This window comes from Nannospalax galili, unplaced genomic scaffold (genome assembly GCF_000622305.1).
Source record: "Nannospalax galili isolate Female #2095 unplaced genomic scaffold, S.galili_v1.0 scaffold171, whole genome shotgun sequence".
In the NCBI taxonomy this organism is placed as follows: domain Eukaryota; kingdom Metazoa; phylum Chordata; class Mammalia; order Rodentia; family Spalacidae; genus Nannospalax; species Nannospalax galili.
In genome coordinates, this window is record NW_008329362.1 from 2,193,157 (window position 1) to 2,209,424 (window position 16,268).

Sequence of the window (16,268 nt, forward strand, 5' to 3'; positions counted from 1 at the left end):
CACACACACACACACACACACACACACACACACACACTCTGCCTGCAGTTTACAAGCAAGAATTCCAAATGTTTTAAGTGTGCATGCTTTTGGTAAAGATGCAAAGAGGTGAATCTCAGGTTGCATCCTGATGAACTATTTTTTTTCCATTCTTGACATTAACTCTGGAGAAGCCTCATCTTGAACTTCTGGTTCATATTATTCTTTCTCTAACACTAGTGACATCATAATCATCTCCAGGTCCCCAAAGCAGTCGATTTTAGATGGCAATATAACACATTCCAGATATGACAATAGAATATGTAACAAAATGAAAAACTACCCTAGTGTTAGAGAAAGCACTGACAAGCTAAATAGTTATGACAATAGTCACAAAAATGGCCCTTAGAAAGTTTATTAACAACTTTTTATCTTAATCTTTTATTTAATTATGTCTTTTGGATTTGTTTCCAGACCAGTGAGAACATACATATGCTTAATCCTCAATAAAATTACCATGTTTGAGAAAATATGACACACCTGTTATAGATTAAGTACATGTATAATACGCAGCTATTAAAAGATGTTAAGACCAAAGTCTGAACATTCAAGTTTTAAACAATGAGAACAAGATGTGTGCTGAAAAACTGCCAAGTACCTACAAATTATTTTAAAGATGTGATTATATTTTTGGATAGATTTAGGCAACAGGTTGAAAGGATTTAATTTAGAGAAGAAAAGTAAGAAAATGTCTTAAGTTATATTATAGGTTATACACTTTATGTATTAATTTCCATGTAGTTCCCCAAATAGACATTTACTACATATCTTCAAAATGAACTATTATATTTTTTAAAGTAAGATATAATGATTAGAGCTCTTATTGATATATGTATGCTCACTGCAGAATAAAAATGAAAGCCTGTATGTTGATGGCTTGTGTGGACATACTCCTGAATGTGTGGACTGTAATGCAATGATCTTGCTGGCACCTGAGTCCTAGAGACTGATGTAGTCAGATTCAATACGAAGTCCAAGTTTAATATTAAAACTTAATTATATAATATCACAATGAAGGAGATACACTCCTACTTTCCAAACTGAAGGTAGGAGAAATGAGGTGAGAAAAATTCTAACTTAAGGAAACAAACCAAGTTTTGGTTGGACCATGAAAACACTTCTCCCACAAGGATCACTGACTTTCTGTTTAAATAACCAACCAAGATGAGTCAAGGGGCTCAGGGAATTGCAACAACAATGTTGTCTTCTTTCTATACTGTTCCACCAAAGGTACACAGTTTAGTGTACTGAAACAAAAGATCTCAGCTTTTAAAGAGCTATGTGATGAAAAAGTAACATTTTTCATGCAAAAATATAATTAGGAACTCAGATGTCTTTCTCCTAGGTGTCAATGCCAATGTTTATTAACTAAATGCTGATAGAATAAAATCAGTAACAGTTATATTCTGAAATTGTCCATTTCAACCATGCTGAAGAAGACATAAAAGTTTTGATAGTACTTATTTAAGTTCTTGTTACCAAACTGGGTCTTTTAAAGTTATGAGACAGAGAAGCAACTGAAAACAGAAGTATATAAGAATTCTTGGGAGAAGTAAAATTACTATTAAAAGTTACTGCTGTTTACTTCTGGCAATGAGACTCTAGGAGCAGAAAGGAGAATGTGAACATAAACAGTAACCAAGAGCACTGAGTGCTCTTACAGAAAGGCAAAACATTAATTAAAAGCCAAGAAAAGGAAAATTCAATTATTTATTCTCATCTAGAAGAGTCCAGTTTTGAGCTGAACTGGACCTTTGTTCTGAAATTCTGATCCCCCAGTGTATCAAGTTGGAGTAAACCTTACTATGCTGGGCTTCGTACTGGGATCCATGATGTTGTAACTGCTGAGAACGCCGGTAACAGCCATCCCCAGCCTTCAGGGCCTGCTTAAAGAGTTTTTCTGCTTCAGCAATAGTTGTTGCTTCCTCTTCAGCCAGAAGAATATAAGCAGTTGCACACCTGTTCGTTCAGATAATATTACAAATTACAAATCCAAAGACATTGCAATAGACCATGGAGTTCATGCAGAAGGGAAAGGAGTTACACCAAACATGCAGCGTGGCCAACTGGTTCATGCACCCGTTTGTAGCTGTCGACACAAGTAATGGTGCAAAAGAAACAACTATGTTTCAGCTTGAGAGGTAAGATGTGTAGTGTTAGGAGCATGGGGCTTATATACAGACTCAGCCCCTTTTAGTGTGTCACTTGGGGCAAGTTATTACTCTGCCTCCCTGCTGGAGAATATGGAATATGTTCAGTCATTGAGAAGTTAACTAAGGTGATGCATGTGAAGTGCTCAGTACAGTACTTAGCATCATGGTACATGCTCAGTAAATATCAGCTAAGAATGGTGATGGCAATAGCTGGTTTAAATATCTCCTTCCAACACTCAAAGAGCTATTATACATGTTTACTTCTGCTTACTAAATACAGATTCTTTTCAATGTAAGAATTTTCTCGGAGTGTAAAATTCATTAAAGCAAGTTACTGACTTCAAAAAAAATTAAACAGTTCTTCAAAACTCTCTAAACAGCACCGATTTTCTGCTTCAGAGAACACTAGAAGAACCTACAAAAGTAGTACCATTTCCAAAAAGTTCAAAATCTGACTTAGCCACACTAGCTAGAAAGAGATAAAGTTCATGCCTTTGACAATGAGCTATCATTTGCTGCTGAGTATACAGTAAATACTGTACCAGGCACTTGACATGTATCATCTCACATAATCTTTTCAACATCCCTCTAAGGTAGGAAGCCAGAAAGGATATGTAGTCAACTAAACAACATGGGGAGTTTTAGACATGTAAACCTTTCAAATCATAAAGGGAATAACCCACAGCCAGAGAAAGGGAATGTCTGAGGGGATGGTGAAGCCAGAGAAGACCACACAGGTCCTGATCTGCACTCATTCCCTCTCTCCACTGCCTCTTTGTGGCCATTGCCCTGTTTCTCTCCATCAGACCACAAGAGAGGAATAAATGGAAATTCGAGGTAAATGTTATTTTTATTGTTTGTAAACTGTGAATCCAGCTAGAAAAAGGAATATGAACTTAATCAATAATGGGAGGTTTGGGACCATTAGTTCATCAAAACCTCAAGGAGGAATGTTATAAGTTCTTTAGCCCATTCCTGCAATTTAAGGTAGGAACTATTAGTGGGGTTTTAAACTAAATGTGGTGAGGAAGGGAGAAAATTCCAGGAAAAAAAGCTGGAAAACCAGTACTCTGGAGGGCAGTATATATGACTTGGAAAGAGTGATGAAGATGCTGAAATTTTCTCATGATTCACTGAAGGAAATACCTGGTGTAGGCATCTGAGGAAAATACTTTAGGCTTCAGATGCCCACGTATGAAAATGGGTCAAAGTTAAGAATTGAATATTGAGATTATAATACCAACTGGTAGAGGATTTGGCTATAAGATTTCAATTAGTAGGTTGGAAATTCAAGAATAGTTGGGGCTAGCCAGATTGCTTTATTTGTTTTTATTTCAAATAGTACTCTTAGGAGAGGCAGAGTAGCACCACTGGCCAAGAAACATACATCCATGTGGAAATTCAGGATTTTGGGGTAGAAACATGCTAAGAGCTTGTGAGTGACGGAGAAAGGAGAGAACAATAGAATTGCTAATGGTTGGGGAGTACAGAACAGGTTGTTCAGCTCGATGGAAGATATAGATGATGCATCCTTGTCACAACACAATACACATACAGAAGCAAGAAGTGTGGTGATGGGGTGCCAACCATCCAGATATCTGCTAGAAGCCTTGTTTGGTTAGAAGTAGGGTGCCCGACAGGTTCTTGACTTACTTTGGTAACAATTTTATCTCCCAGATGGTAGAGGAAGCAATTAGGGGAACTTCAACTCTGGACCTAATTCTGACCAAGAAGAAAAAAATAGTTGGTGAAATGAAAACTGATAGGAACATTCAGTGAGAGTCACTATGTCATTCTGGAGTTCAAGGTAATCAAAGAGGAGGAAGAGGAGGAGGATTTCAAAAATTCAAAGGAAAGAGGCATGATTCAATGGCATGAGATGCAGTAGGAAAAAATGGCCCAAGAGGCTGAATAGTTTCTAAATGTTCAATTGTAATCACGATGACAAATGACCTCTCAGGAAGGACAGAGGGTTAGCAAAGTAGCACCCAGCGTGGCTTCACAGAGATCTCTCCCAGGTCAGATTCTTAAAGGCTATGCAAAAAATAAATAAATAAATAAATAAATAAATAAACAAATAAATAAATAAATGAACGCATGTGATGAAGGACTATAAGAAGTGGAATGAATTCAGAAGGACAGTTGTCAGGAGAGCTAAAACTTCAAATTAGTAAAACTTCGCAAATAATAAATAAAAAGATCAAACACAGAACCTGCTAGAGACAACTATCTATTCTGCTTTAAAATTATGTTTAATGTCCCATCACTCCCTCAAATTTCTCTAAAACAACCCCACCCCCACTCACACACATAAATTAGCAAAAAAAGACAACACAGCACCAAAACAAAGAAGGTAATTAAGAGAAAAGAAACTCTCTCACTCCCATTTTGTTCCTGGCTTCTTTATCAAGGAGAATGACTTTCAGACTGAAAAAGACAGAAGAAACTGAACTCTAAAATGGTTAAAAAGACGTAAGACAGCACATCAGTAATACATTTTAAATGAACTACTGTACTGTGGGGGCAAACCCCAGAAAGCCAACTGATCTTGCAGGCAGGACATGAAGTATTCTCTATGTATAGTTAAGAAATCACAAAGAATAGAGACTACAAGATGAGAATGCAAATGTGGTATGAATTTTCAAATGGGAAGGAAGACTGACTTCTCAAACCACAGAACAGTGATTTAGAAAGAAATTCCAATGGATCATTAAAGGAATGACCTTTTGAGTACATTAAACAAAACAAACAAAAACAAAGATGCAAAAACCACTAGGAACCAGCATAAATTGGCTAAGAATAAATAACTCACAATTGCTAGCTTCATTTTCTCTGATAGATTTACTATAACTTAAAGATCTAAGCTACAGCAGACATTCTTAAGATCAAACTGGAAAAACATGAGCTGAACACAGTGTAACTGGGTGCCCTGGTTGAATAACAACAAAGAATGGTGATTCAATGAAGACATGAACCTGCAGGGTAGTTTAGTTTCTCCACATCATGTTCCAGAGTTCTATTCCTGGCTCCAACACTTTCCTCAGAAACATGGATGACACACAAAAGGCAGGCATATCGAGTTTGTAGATGACAAGAAAGTAGAAAGTATGTTGTATGACAAAATCAGAAACCATGTAGATCAATCATTACAGTGGTAGGACTTGAAACTCTGAAGTGACTCTTTTCTTTTTTCCAAGACTTCTGGAGAAGACTCTGCAACCTTCTTGAGAAAATCATAAAATAGTTTAACAATGACCACTTGGCAAGGACATTGTTGAGGACACTGACCAGATGGATGGTTGAGCTAAGTGACCTTTAAGGTCTCTGCCAACCCTAACTTTTTATGATTCTGATGTTAAGAATCTTTCTCATTTTCTAAAATCTCCAGAAGAGATTTCCCAGCCTTCCTTGGTAACCCATAGACATTTAGAACATTAAGGACAGCACTTCCTTTCATTTTTATCTTGACACAAAATATATTAATTTTTTTTCACTGTTTATCTTTTTTGTTGCTATCATTGTTTCTCCCACTAGGAGAAGTTATACCTAGAAAAAGGGATTGTACAGATGAATAATCTGCATCTAGGAAAAAAAATCCTTGTCAAAATGTCTTACATATGCCAGGCATTATAGTTAGTTTATGTTCTCACAATATCCCAAGGATATACCTTGAAGGATTTAATCTAGGGTCACAGTAAAGGCACTGAACTGCTGTCTAAAGTAACTAAACTCCTACACATGGCTGTCCTTCATTAAAAAACTTTATAAAGTGATATCCTCAGAAATAACCCTCTAGTTCAAATGCATAGTTTAATATGTGCCCCATCAATGGTGACTGAATATATTCATCGTAAGATGAGACTTTGTTTTACTAGCAAGACTATTCCCGTACTTACTCATTTATCTCCAAAGCTTCATGAGCTGCAGAAATCCTAGCTTGAGGGTTTCTCTCTCTCCAGGCTTTTTGCATTACTATTTAGAAAAAAGAACAAAGCAAGTCAACTAGTACATGTAATTGGGACGACTTGACATAGGACAATAAATTAATAGCTGTCAGCTTGAATAATAAGAGAACAGTTTATTGCCAAGAAAGCCCAGCTCTCAAGTCACACAAATATTCTAATTTGCTATTTCATTGTTCTTCGGTTGCTAATGGCAAACTTTATTGTGTGACATGAAACTACAGGTATAAATTTTGTAGACTAAAAAAGTCAAGAAAATGAGCTATAATAGGAAATTCATTTCTTCTGCACGTTAATAGAATTTGTTAGAATATATATTATTTTAAACATTTTGAAATAACATTGTTATTCTATGGCCAGACCACCCTTAATATGACTGCTCCTGAGGTGACTCTGTCAGTAATTTATTCATTCTATAACATACTTCTCTTGGTCATGATATAATTCCCATTTGTTATTTTCCCAAGCATTTGCTGTGGGCTCTGGATATCAGAACATTTTGAAACCATTTGGAGAATGTTAGTTGAGTTAGTAAAAGGTGTTACAAGATTTTGTTTAACATGTATACTTGTGACTCAAATTCGCCTGCAAATCTAGTTTTTATATATCACAGCAGTTTGTGAAGATACTAGGAGAATCTCAATCTTGAAAATATGAATCATATCATGATGCTCCCTGATGGCAAAGAGGACTTTGGAAAGAAGAATAGCAATCTCCTTATGTAATTTGTTAGTTAAATTTATATTTTATAAGTCAGTCTTTTAAGAACATGTAGAAATTTTTTTTGTTGAATATATTTTCATGTACTTGCTTTTTACCCATTAAATCACACAAAATTTACCAGTAGTATTATGTGGAAAGTAGTCAGTATGAAGTGTTATATTAGTATGCTAAATAAAGTCTTTTCTGAAATAGAAAAAACACACGGACTCCTATAGTCAAGGCTATGTTCCCTTTCAATGTTAGTAAACCTATAAATAAGCATGTAAGGGGGCTGAAGAAATGGGTCAGCAGTTAAGAGTACTGGCTGCTCTTACAGAGGACCCAGGTTCAATTTCCAGCACCCATATGGTAGCTAAAAACCATCTGTAACTCCAGTTCCAAGGATCCAATGCCCTCTTCTGATCTCCACAGGAATTGCATGACACAGGTGCACTTACATACATACAGGTAATACACTCATATACACAAACTGAAATAAAAATAGTAAAATATTTTAGATAGGCATGTAAGTTACTAAAATATATTTATCATTTACATTTAGTGAATCCCAATTTCTAATTTTTGTTACTTTTTCATCCTTTTCAGTTCTTAAAAGTTTTTTTTTTTTTTTTTTTTTTTTTTTTTTTTTTTTTTTACTCCTTTTTTTTTTTAAAAATTTTTTTTTTTTTTTTTTTTTTTACTCCTTTTTTTTTTTAAAAATTTTTTTTTTTTTTTTTTTTTTTACTCCTTTTTTTTTTTAAAAATTTTTTTTTTTTTTTTTTTTTTTTTGGTCTTTTTGAGACAGGGTCTCCCTGTAGCACCAGCTGTCTTGGAACTCACTATGTAGAACAGGCTGGCCTTGAAATCACAAAGATCTGCCTGCCTCTGCTTCCTGAGTGCTGGGATTAAAGGTGTGAGCTACCACTCCCAGCTACAAGTATTTTTATTGTTAAAGAATCTCATAAAATTTATTTTGATCATATCCAACACCCTCCCCATCTCCTCTCTGATACACCTCCATGTTGCTACCTCCCCATTTTTATATAAATATCCCTAAGAATTGTGGGCTTTACTAACCAATCAACAATTTAATATTTTACTCATTGGTGTGTGTCGTGTGTGTGTTTGTATGTACAGATACGCATACATGTGTATGGAGATCAAAGAACAATCTCAGGCACTCAGGCATCATTCCTCAGGGGTCATCCACCTTTCTTGTTCTCTTTATTTAAAGACAAGTTCTCTCATCTGGCCTGAGATTTACCAAGTAAGTTAAACCCTAGGGATCCACCTATTTCTACCTCCCCAGAGCTGGGATTTCAGGCATCTACCACCACGTCTGGCTTTTGTTTCTTTATACGCCAGTTCCAGAGACTAAAGTCAGGTCCTTATGTTTTCAAGGTACTAACTTCACCCATTGAGCTATCTCCCAAGTCTTCAGTGGGCTTTTTACAGAGCACATGTTTGGGTTTTGTTGTTTTGCTTTGACTTTGTTTTTGAGACATGGTCTCACTATATAGCCCAGGCTAGCCTGGAACTCACTATGTAGTCCAAGCTGGTTTGACATTAGAGATCCCCCTGCCTCTGCCTCCTGAGTGTTTAAGATTACAGGCTTGTACCATCACACCTGGCTATATATCAGATGTTGTGAAAGTAGAACTTTGATACCTAAAACAAGCTGAAAAGTTCTCCCACCCTGTAATATCTGAAGGATTTTCCATACTTGCATCTGCAGGTCGAAGATGGTCTGAATCACAAGTGAAGAATGTCTGGTGATCCTGGGCAGAGAGATTCATGTCATAGTAAGTCAGAGGCTCTCGTCCTGTTACCCAAGTATACCTGTCAACGGGAAATATGATAGAGAGTTCTGTGAAAGGAAAGCAAGACCTTCAGAAGAGTAAAGCTACAGAACTGCTGGAATGGAACCACTACTGAGTATTAAAAGAGCTTTGCTAATGAAGAACAAAACTTACTTCTTAAAATTATTCCTTCAGGACTTATACAGCAGGAAAAAAATAAACATTTTCTCTTCTGTTTTTTTGCTTTAGCATTGTACTAGTCCTTGCTAATGAAAACCTTTTCTAATATTACAAACAGACATTTCCCAAAAGCTCTCAAATTTCTAATTTGCCTAATTATGTCATTCAATTAAGTTGCAATATAACTTCTCTGAGATCTTTATAATCATGTTCCAGGTAAGTTTTAGTTGTGCAATATACTCTGAAAAGAATAACTGCAATGAATAGCCAGAGAGATGTTACACACACACACACACACACACACACACACACACACACTCACACACTCACACTCAAATAATTTTAAAATTATAAAGAATAAATGCAATAGAAAAATGTATTACACACACTTTTGTACATTTATTTAAATCTAATGCTAAAATATTTACATAACAGAAAAATTAAAACATATGTGAATAGTATCAAAAAGTGGCAGTACTTGGGCACAGGCTACAATCCCAGCACTCACTTAGGAGATGGAGGCTTAAGGATCAGGAGCTCAAGGTAACCCTTAGCCACACAGCAAGTTCTGGACTATGAGACTCCATCTCAAAAACAAAAACAAAACAAAAACAAAAAAAGAAAGAGAAGAGGAGGGGATGGGAGGGGAGGGGAGGGAGAGGGAAGGGAAGGGAGGGGCAGAGGGGAGGGAAGGGGAGGGAAAGGCGGGGCATACTACTACATGACCCCTAAAATGAACAGCAAAAACACTTGCTGTTTTTGCTCTCTGAACCAGACTCATTTGTTTCCTCCACTGACAAAAGACTTACCGATTATATTCAGCACCTCTAAATAAATTTAGTGGATTTCGCCATACTTTGCACTCTGTAAAAAGAGAAATATGAAAATGTTACACATAAGTTCAGTGATATTATAAGCTAATTAATTCAGTAAGACACCCTTCCTGGCTCTTTGGTAAGATAATTTTATTCCCTATCATTTATATGGGAAACTGTAGAGCACTTAGGGTTAATCAGGCTCTAGGATGTGGAAAGTTTCACCTAATCTTTCTGGCCCTAAGTTTCCTCATTTACCAAATTAAGGTATATGCCAGAGTCAGCTACTTCATAACTTTCTATGGTTATTTCAAGAGATTTGAGCAGATTTATGATTTACTTCTAAAATTACAGGTAAAAGGTACATGTGTAAGCAAAATTACTGTCAATCCAAAATATAAGTCTCAGGAACAATGTCCATGACAAACCAAAGCTCTACAGTACGGCATAGAGAGCTGAAGACTCTTAATTAAGGACTATGCTAGTTCTCATTTTGTGATAATTCACTCTATTTATATTAACTTCTTTAAAAGGAATAAGAAAATTAGTAAAATTGCCAGGAATTAATAAAATCACCAAAAATGAGAGAAAGAAATTCTATGAAAATAAATTGTTTCAGAGCATTTTCACATCATCTGCTTATGCTGACACATGTATGAGGCTCTCACACTAATGTCATGTTAACTACTAACATTATAACTTCTTGTTATACAAAAGGGGCATAGAAACTTAGAATCACAGGACTTTAACTTAGGTCCATCAATAGTTTTAAGATAGTAAGCATGTGACTAACAAGCTACAATTGTTTTCAAATACCCTATGATTAAGACTTTCTACTGATTTATAATACTAGATCGCTTTGGATAAACATGTTTTTATTAGAAAATAAAACTCACTTAGCTAAAGCTAAAACATCAATGTGTGTGGATGTAATAAAAAAAAACACCCAATGATATATACACTCAAAAATATTGCAGAAATACAAAGAATATTAAAGGCCATGCGATGATTCATCATAATTCTACCACAGGCCTGCATATCTATCTATCCATTCACCTATTATCCACCCATCCAACAGGCATTACTTTGAACATTCAGTGGAGAAAAGCTGCAACCATCATTATAATATACTGTAAAAAAGAACATAAAGCAATATGGCAATACTCTGTATGACCATAGTACACAGCTGCTAAAACAGTAAATCAAGTATACACATAAAACTGTGATATATGCTTTCATTTAAAGAAGATAAATTTATCTTTAAATAAGATTAGTATTCCATTTTAAATTTATTCAGTGTTTATACATAATGGCCCTAAATGTCATTTAGCTTAATTTGTCATTTAATTTTGTTCTTGAGAAACTGCAATTTGATCATTGCCACTTCTTGGCACACTAACTAGAAATTTATGTTTCCTTTCGATAATTACTTTTTCTCCAAACATAAACTCATTAGAAGGGTCATGAACACAAAGACTCCAGATCATGACTTGAAACACACTAGTCAGCCAAACAATGATTACTATCCTAGGGCTGTTCTATTCCCGAGACCTCATTGCTGCCAACTCTTCCTCAGAGAAATGCTTAAGATTCAAAGTGCTCTTCTTAAAGCTTCAGAGATCCTGCAAGGTTTGTAGTTAGCATAAAAACTTGTGCATGATATCTGTACAAAGATGTCCATGTTAGAATTATTATAATAAAACAAGGATATCTGAGGAGGTGTTTATTCTACTATTTAATTTCATCTTAGATATTAATAAAAAAGCCTATGTCAAATATTTTATCTCTAATAAGTAAAGGACATTATTATACTGCTTGGGGAAATGAAGATTGTCCAAAAATCAAAATTGACAAATAAGAAAGAAAATTATCTTCAGTTAAATCATTTGAAATTATATCATTTGAAATTTAAAGTATTTCTAAGCAAAAATAACTCCACAGGAAAAAAAGTGTGTATGCTTCAAATATTCACCAAGCAGTATCTAAAGGAGCCTTTTATTTAGGAATTTCCATAGCACAGCCAGTAGGGGGTGCAGCAAACATTCTAAATTGTTAACTTTTATCACGTAGAGAATTAAATCCTTCTTAATATCAAGTCATATATGTGTTCTATATGCACTTTTTAAATTACACCTGAAACTTAGAAATTAATATCTAAGGAATTGGAACGGATATAAACTGTTCTAAATGAAAAAAAATATGGGATGAAGAAGTACAACAAATATCTTCTTAAGTCATACATTTGAAACTGAAGGCACAGGGTAGGATATTTTTCTTTAATAAAGCAGCAATATAAAGGTCTTATATGAGCATATATCAAAGTTTTCCTTAAGTGACATCACAGGTACATGAATTTTATCTTTGTCATTCTGTTCCATAATCCTGACTACAGAAAATTCTTTAAGCATGGGATCGCTCTAGGAAAAATATCCCACAAATAGCTTCATGTGATATGGACAAAGGGTGTAAATGCCAAACCTATTAGAGTATGAAGGGTTTCAGAGAAACACTCAGTCCTCCATAGTGTAAGAGTTCTTTTACATAAGTCCTTTCTTACATGTATGTTTGAGAAATTAATTTATTTCAGATAAGATTGCAAATTTTACCTCCAAAAGGAATTTTCCATTCTCCATTATCTTCCACACCCTCAGTGCCATTAGGAAACACTAAAAGTTGACTAGGACTCCATCAAAGGCTCTTAATATGATTAAGAGTCTACCTATATGTCCTTAACACAACAAATATGTTCTCTGTATTGCAACAGTACACAGTACAATCTCTATTCACAACTCTTGTGGAAATGTTCGGAACTCAGCATTCATGGAAGAATACAACTCAAGAAAGAAATCGGTCACCATTAAAATTAAAACAGCACTTGTTATCCCCTAAAGTCTACAGAATAGATCTTCTTTGTCAAAATGGGAAATTTACGTTTCTAGGTGGGAAACAAAGAAGATAAAAATTGATGCTTACTACCATCAAGGATTTCTAAAGCAAACTCCAAACCTTTCTGCAGTTTCCTTCTCACAATTTCCCACTAATATTTCCCATCACTATCACCATTATTTTGTGCCTTTCAACTCAGTTACTCAAGAATATGCACTCCAGGGGCTGGAGAAGTGGCTCAGTGGTTAAGAGCACTGGCTGCTCTCGAAGCTCCCACATGGTAGCTAACAACCATTAATAATAACTCCAGTTCCAGGGGGTCTAACAACATCCTGTGGTCTCCACAGGAACTGCACATATGTGGTACACTTAACATATATGCAAGCAAAACACTCATACACATAAAATAATTTTTTAAAAAGGAGCATCCACTCCATCAGTCACAAGTCTGTGTGATTTAAACATATATTAAGTGATTTCTATACATTAACCCATGTATTAGGCCCTGACTAACAAAAACAGATGTACAGTATGACTTAAAGCAATCTCGGGGTTGGAGATGGTTCAGCAGTTAAAAGCACTGGCTGCTCTTGCAGAGGGTCAGAATTTGATTCCTAGCACCCATATGGCAGCTAACAACTACCTATAACTCCAGTTCCAGGGGACCCAATGCCCTCTTCTTACCCCCATAGGCATTGCAGGACAAAGGTGCACTTACATACATGCAGGCAATACACTCATATACAAAAAAAAATAAAAGTAATAAAATTTTTAAAATATCAATCTAAAGCAGAATCACAGGCTGTCACAGCCCTCAAGGAAAAGGAAAGTCCAAGTCTCAGAGGAACTGAAGGACTCTAAAATCACAGAATTTTGAATTACATAGAAATAATAGTCTACATCCAATTTATTTAACTCTGAAATAATTTTCTTTCTGAAATCAAAATTTAAAAAGAATTCAATTCCTGAGACTTTCAAAATACATAAATTTTTAATGCTTAGCTTAGAAATACTTCTTACATAAAAAAGTGAGAATGTTCCCCAAAACTCTTAAATCCATTAACAGTACATACACTGTTTTCTTTGGTTTGAGACAGGGTTTCCATATATAGGGCATACTGACCAGGATTCTCATCTGGCTATGTAGATCTTAATATGGCAACACCATATTTCAACATACTGTGACTTTAGCAACTAAAGTTTCCACTGGAGTAACAGTTTTCAAAATTCCTCTGGGGAAATGTTAGGCACTTTAAAACAATACCTTTAAGTACATTAGTATAAAGTATAACTGTGAAGGACCCTACTAAAAGTTTCACTGGATATATTATAATCAGATTAACCCCAAGTGAATCAATCTTTGATGTGATTTTGCCTACATTTATTAGCTTTGGTACTTCAGAAATGAATACCCAATCTTCTACACTATATTGATCAATTTTAGGCAATCATTAAAAGCACTTAAAAAAATAATTACGCCGTAGCTATTTCATAGCGTCTCAAAATAAGTATTTCTTTTTTAAAAAATCATTTAATAACCACATGATTAAAAGAAGCATTTCATTACAGCATTAACATGTTCAATAACAATTTGCAGAGCAAAGATGCATCTCTTTCAAAATTGGCTGTAAATTTTTAGGTTCACAGTTGAATTAATACGGTTACACAATATGGAACTCAGTATAACCGCTATAAGACAAAAAGTTGAATGAGGTTTTAACCCTTAAAAAAGATGCCCATTTCACTTTAAAATATACTGTTTCATACAGAAAAACTCATTTTTAATGCTACTAACACTTAGATGTTTGCACATGCATCTCTAATCTCAATGTATCTGATTATTGCTAGTCACCATTGGTTACTTTCTGAGATCCACCTGAGCACGGATATAAAATTGGGTAGATTTCAATGATAATGTTTCACCTCTACTAATTAACACGGAGCAAATTTTTATGCCTCTTCCTCTCTCAAGCCCACGTGACCCCTGAGGAACAGATCCTCAAATGACCTTAAGAATAAAAATAAATTGATTTATCTGGGCCAACTGTATGGTCTTAAACACCCAAAAGGAAAGTATAAGCAAAGATTAAAAGGATCAATATAATTCTTTAAGAGTCCATGTGTATAGGTAAAAGCTACATAACAAGAAACAATGTCAGACAGGAGATACCTCCCTTTGAGTTGTTGGCCAGGGTGACCCAAGAGACTCCCAGACAGTAACCCAGCAAAGAACTGGGAAAATGAACAGCAGACCCAATCTTATCTAAAGGAAGATTGGCAACTGATTGCTGCTAGATGAGGAAGAGCTGGTCTTTCAAAAACAAGAAACTCTACGAAGGCTGACTAGATCCAGCAGATGGACAAGCACTGGAGAATGTCTGGGGGCTCCGACAACACAGCGGACAGTAACAGGGATGACAGAGTATATGGGCTCGGGGGAGGTTAATACACACAAAAAATCAAAATAAGTATTTTGGGAAAAAAAACAAAAACAAAAAAACGTGGTTTGAAATAAAGGCCTGAATGCTGCTCTCAGCCCATTGCTTGCAAAAGGAAGTCCCACACCACCAAGCAGGGCTGTTTCCCAAGAGCCACAGAAGATTTTGATTATCGTCCTGCAACTAACTGGCCTAGGAGAGAGATCAAAGCAAAGACCTCCTACCCAGCTTTGTGGCTGTCAGGACACGGAACCCTGAGGGCACTAGCACCTGAAAAGCTGCTGGCGCTGCTGCTGTGGGGAGAAGGCCCTGTGGGGAGAAGGCCCTGGGAGGGACAGGCCTGTTCAAACCGCCATGCTACTCCGAGATGACTGTCCCATCCCGCCCAGCACCACACAGGGCACCGGAACGTAAGCGCGAGCCTCTGGGCAAAGTGAGACTGTGCCTTGGCAGCGACCCCATAATGACGGGGACCACAGAGGAGCGAGACAGGGGAACTGAACCCCATGCACATCCACGGCAAAGGCCTACCGGAAACCAGAAAAGGAGACCATCAGGAGACAGGAAGTCTGCTCCTCTACCCAGCCACCCCGCGGTACCCTAACAGGAACGGACTGGTGTGGCAAGGCCCTGCTTACAACCTTTGGCTGATCTAAGTCGCACCGCACAGGCCCTGGGCGCCATGTTCCGTATCAGCACAGGTGCAGGCCTTCCCAGAGCCGCCAGTTTCTCATACAGGACTGTCTCCTTCCGGCTTCTGTACTTTTATTGTTATGTAGCATTTGCTTTCATTTCAGTATTGATGTATTGCCACAGCTGTAAAATGATCTATTTTGTTCATGGATAAGCCCCAGGAGCAGCGTCTTTGCTGTCTGAGGTGGGCCTGCTTCAGTGCTTGCCTTGGCCTTGAGCTACCCTAGAGCACTGGTCCCTTCCTCCCCACATTCTTTCTCTCCAGGACCTGGGCTGTTGTGTATGAGCCTCAAATCCACAGCCTTTATGTTTCATTTTGTTGTGGTTTTTTTAAATGGCATTTTGTCAGTATTATAGTGTAAATTGCTCATATAAAGAAGAAATAATTTTAAAGAAGAAAAGGCAAAAGAAACATGGGTAGCTTTCAATTCAACAAAATTTGTTACTACAAATTTCTGTATTTAATAAGAAAAGCTGTTAGTAAACATGAGTTTTAAGGCCATTTTTACCAGTTTGCTTTATAAGATAGTATTAATTTCATCAAAGATATTATGAAGATAGCTATATCTTTAATTCACCTGCCGTATATTTCCACTGGTTT

The 16,268-nt window shown here is 36.3% G+C and overlaps 1 protein-coding gene across 9 annotated transcripts in view; it reads right to left on the reverse strand.

Annotated features, from left to right (window-relative positions):
- St7 (suppression of tumorigenicity 7) overlaps positions 1-16,268 on the reverse strand; it is a 303,239-nt gene that overhangs the window by 93,727 nt on the left and 193,244 nt on the right. For 5 of the 9 annotated variants that reach the window (XR_003850196.1, XM_008837244.2, XM_017799164.2 and 2 more), the window contains 5 exons: positions 9,645-9,699; positions 8,580-8,695; positions 6,089-6,164; positions 3,846-3,914; positions 1,844-1,998 (listed from right to left, as the gene is read on the reverse strand). Coding sequence is in view for 7 of the 9 variants with exons in the window: in XM_008837244.2 (XP_008835466.1) it covers positions 1,844-1,998; positions 3,846-3,914; positions 6,089-6,164; positions 8,580-8,695; positions 9,645-9,699 (471 nt within the window). In the remaining 2 variants the exon portion in view is untranslated. The remainder of the gene's footprint in view (positions 1-1,843; positions 1,999-3,845; positions 3,915-6,088; positions 6,165-8,579; positions 8,696-9,644; positions 9,700-16,268) is intronic. The other 4 variants (XR_003850197.1, XM_008837265.1, XM_008837252.2 and 1 more) reach the window with 1 other exon arrangement.